This window comes from Oryza glaberrima, chromosome 11 (assembly GCF_000147395.1).
Source record: "Oryza glaberrima chromosome 11, OglaRS2, whole genome shotgun sequence".
Classification (NCBI taxonomy): Eukaryota; Viridiplantae; Streptophyta; class Magnoliopsida; order Poales; family Poaceae; genus Oryza; species Oryza glaberrima.
The window spans coordinates 907223-911095 of record NC_068336.1 but is presented as its reverse complement, the minus strand read 5'-3'; the positions used below and the strand labels follow the sequence as shown (position 1 = coordinate 911095).

Sequence of the window (3873 nt, the reverse complement as noted above, 5' to 3'; positions counted from 1 at the left end):
CTCAGAGTGCACATTTCTAGCAAGAGAACGACAAGCACTTCTATTCTGAGTGGATACCTGAGGCACTATATTTTTTGCCGAAAGAACTACTTTTGCATTTGCAGATGAGAATCTCCTGCTGACGGAGATGAAGCATGCATACTACCTAGGAGTATATATTCCAGCGAATATTTGCAACAACGTACTCAACACAACAATAGCCTCTAAGCAGCAGAGACAACCAGTGGTTGGTATGCAAGCCAAGCAAACCAGGTCACACGACTACGACAGAAGCTTACTTGGTGTTGATTACCTAGTACACCGGCAACAATCCCAGCCAACAAGTGAGGGGCTCCAGATAGCTTACCGTTACCAAATCCTCAGGTCTGGTGCAACAGTCACATCCCACTTCAGAACACAACCAGCCAAATTGCCAATCAAATTGTTCTTTACCACTTGTCAAAGGTAGCTACAGGCGTATCAAAATTGCAACTTATGGCATATATGCATAATCAATTATTCTGTTCAGTGCATCTTATCATCTCAATGGCCCTCTTAGCAAGCATGATGCAAAGATGAAAATGACCAAAGGTGCTCAAGTCCCAGAAAAAAAAATCAGCAAAAAGAGATTAAGAGCTAACCAGTTACTTTACTTGAGCTATCTTCCAGAATGTATATGCGTAAAGCAAGCACAAGAGTTAACACTGGAGACTAATCAAAATCAGAGCCTCTTATGTTCTAATAACATTAGATTAAATGGGATTGATGGAACAGTCCCTTAACCAAAGAAAAGTTCACAGGAGGCAAAAACAAGCAGCAAAAAAGGTAAAAACTACACAATGATACAAAATTAAAGTAGTATTTTCATGGTTCAATCAGATCATTAAAGTTTTCATGATCTTATCAGAAAGGTGCGTCAGAATGATATATAGTTTAGCCAGGACTACGGCCATTGGCCACAAATTGCCAGAATTATTGTATTAATGAGTCAGGTTAACTTTTCCAATGTTAGCTAGATGCATAGACTAACAGTAACAAGGTAATAAAAACAATATATCGCATCCAAGATGGTAGACTTAGGCAAGATTCTGCTAAACCACAAACTTTATGGACAGTCGGCAGAAGGAATAAAAACTTTGACTCAGCACAAAGAGCTAGATAGAAAGTTGAGTCATCCATCCTGTCTAACAAACTGTCAGCTACTATGCCATGTCGAATTTCTGGCTTTTCTCTCAACAAAACATGACAAAAACATAATTTATCACAGCAATCCGCATAAGCTTGAGAGAACACACTTTCTAACTAGCATGATCAAAGGACCAAAATACTGTGTCTGAATAACTGAAGAGCAGCGGAAATCTCAAGAAAAGTCAATTTTTCAGCTGAAACTTAATGCAATGTGTTGATAGCATGGATTGCAACTCTATTTGATCCAAAACACCAAAAGAATGATCCTTCTTTCTTTTAAGTAGGCTTTCAAATAGGTACTGAAAGGTAATACAATGTATTTTGTTACTATTTGTAGATTGTGAAACCATAGTATGACCCAGCCAGCTACTGATAATATATGGCTGTGTAATTTCATATGGTACAGGGGCATCTGTCATAAAAATATAAATTTTCCAACAAACAACTACTGCCACACCGTGGCATAACTAGTTACAAAGATAAAGATTTATAAGAAAGAACACATTTTACAACAAACAAGTATCGTACCAAATTAGATAATTTCATAATATCATTCGAAGACTTGAATTCCCATGATGGATGACAAACAGTTACAAAAATAATTTCTGGAGAAGAGTAACTGCAATTTAGAGATAGTTTACAAGAAATTTATCGCAAAAATTACATCTAAGAGAAGAGACCACGGTACTCATTGGCCTCATGAGCCATTTCTTCCATGGTTCTATCTTTTCTCTCTATGTCCAGATCAAGTTTCTCCTTCAATTCCCTCTCTTTGACATCAATCTATTAGAAAGCAACTGAGTAAGAATTTTGTGGTAAATATTGGGTTCAAGTATTGGATAAAAGGAGGTCGATTGAGGAATATGCCACAAACCGCATCATATATCTCATCATTTTTCTCAAAATCTCCTTTCTTTCTAGGGATGACATGGATGTGGACATGTGGAACAGTTTGACCAGCTTGTGGACCATCCTGTAAGCACTAGAACTAATGAGTAAATAGCTTAATATTACTATTATATTAAAAAAATAATTCAAGACAGACATGCAAAGTTATAGCTAGGGCAAATGATTAAAAAAAAGTTAAGAATACTTGTATGGGAAAATGGTTTTTTTTTATTCCACACACAATAAGATCATCATATTTAGACCCCCAATAAGCAAAACCCATATGGTACTCCTCTTGATGGTATGATTAAGCATTGAAATAATGAAAATACAAATTCCTACTAATTGCAGTGGCATAAATACATAGACCTTACCTGAATAGCAAATGTAAGTGAAGACGCTTTGTGGTACTGTTCAAGCCGTATACCAACTTCCTTTGCGGTAACCCATAAGTCACTAATCTCATTAGAACTTAGATCAGCAAATCGTTTCACTTCACGCTTGGGGCACACTAGAACATTTGTATATTGTTAAGGGAAAACAACATATAAGATATATCATATTCTCAATATACCACAGTATAAATCAAAAGAAGATGGCTAACCAATAAATTTATGTAAGATTTGCTCAACACGGCAGTACAATTGACAGTTATATCAATCTCATGGTAAAGATGACATCCTCTAAGATGATCAATCAAGTAAGATGACATGCGGCAAAATAAACACCTACATCACCTCTTCAGCCAATCCACAAAATTGACCTTAAGCCAGACTTGATATTTGTCAAGTATAGAAGGGTAAACCAACACAATCCTTTCATGAATAAATAAATTCCACAGGCCCATCTATTTACTATTACTTTGAATGCATTGATGAAACTTTACCCAAACACAAGCCAGCAAAAGCAAGCTCATTTTATCGACAATCCCAACGGAACTAGCTAGCAGTATGGCACGTTAAAGAAATCAACTGCAAATATCTCCAAAACAGCAGTTTGCAGAAAAAAAGTAGCAGTCTCTTTTGGTGCAATTGAAGGATATGACCTGCACAATAAGGAATGATATGGTTAAGAAAGAAGAGCAGAATATGAACCAACCAATATATAGCAATATAACAGGAATTAAATGCATGCAGCAACAGCAAGGTCAAAGTTGACGGAATCGCATATGGTATAACGGTGAAATGGTACTGTATTAAGGTGAATCTGTTAGGCAGAAGAAGAGATCAATTGCAGAAAAACACTATTATATGTGAACAGACTAGCTAGTATCTGCGTGTACATTGTGCTTTTCAAGAAAAAAAAAACGTGCTTGTTAGCATTTGGCAGTTACAATATGATTCGCGAACTGGTCATCAAACAAATTAGCAATGGCAAGCTACTTAACCCGTCTCTGTAATTTCCGCTACAAGTTTTGGGACTGTACTGTGGTACTGAACAAGGGGGATTGGAGGCGATTAGAGAGAGTAAATCGATCAAGTGGTAAAACTGAGCAAGGGGGAGTGAGGAGATTATTACCAGGGAGGAGTGGGCGGAGGTTGACCATGGCGTAGGACAGCGGCGTGGAGTGCAACACCTCCCTCGCGTCGATCTTGTACGGCCCGAACTTGTAAGCCGCCTCCATCTCCTGGACCGGCGGCGGCGAGGTAGAGGAGGAGATGGCTCGCGGCAGAAGCAGTGGCCGGCGCCGAAGAAGGGTAGGAGGCGGCGGCGGCGGCGGAGCGAGAGCGAGAGGGAGAAGGGAGAAGGGAGTGGGCGCGCGGCGGAGGTCGGCGGAGAGCACCGGAAGCATCAGCTGCCGTCTCGTCGGCGGACGAA

General features: G+C 39.2%; 1 protein-coding gene across 1 annotated transcript; it reads right to left on the bottom strand.

Annotated features, from left to right (window-relative positions):
• Positions 1-1692: 1692 nt before the first annotated feature.
• LOC127753985 (bifunctional bis(5'-adenosyl)-triphosphatase/adenylylsulfatase FHIT-like) lies at positions 1693-3873 on the bottom strand. The gene is made up of 4 exons (XM_052279433.1): positions 3573-3873; positions 2430-2577; positions 2042-2140; positions 1693-1950 (listed from the first exon to the last, which is right to left on the bottom strand). Exons 1-4 carry the CDS (start codon positions 3845-3847, stop codon positions 1834-1836), a joined length of 639 nt encoding a protein of 212 aa, XP_052135393.1. The 5' UTR covers positions 3848-3873; the 3' UTR covers positions 1693-1833.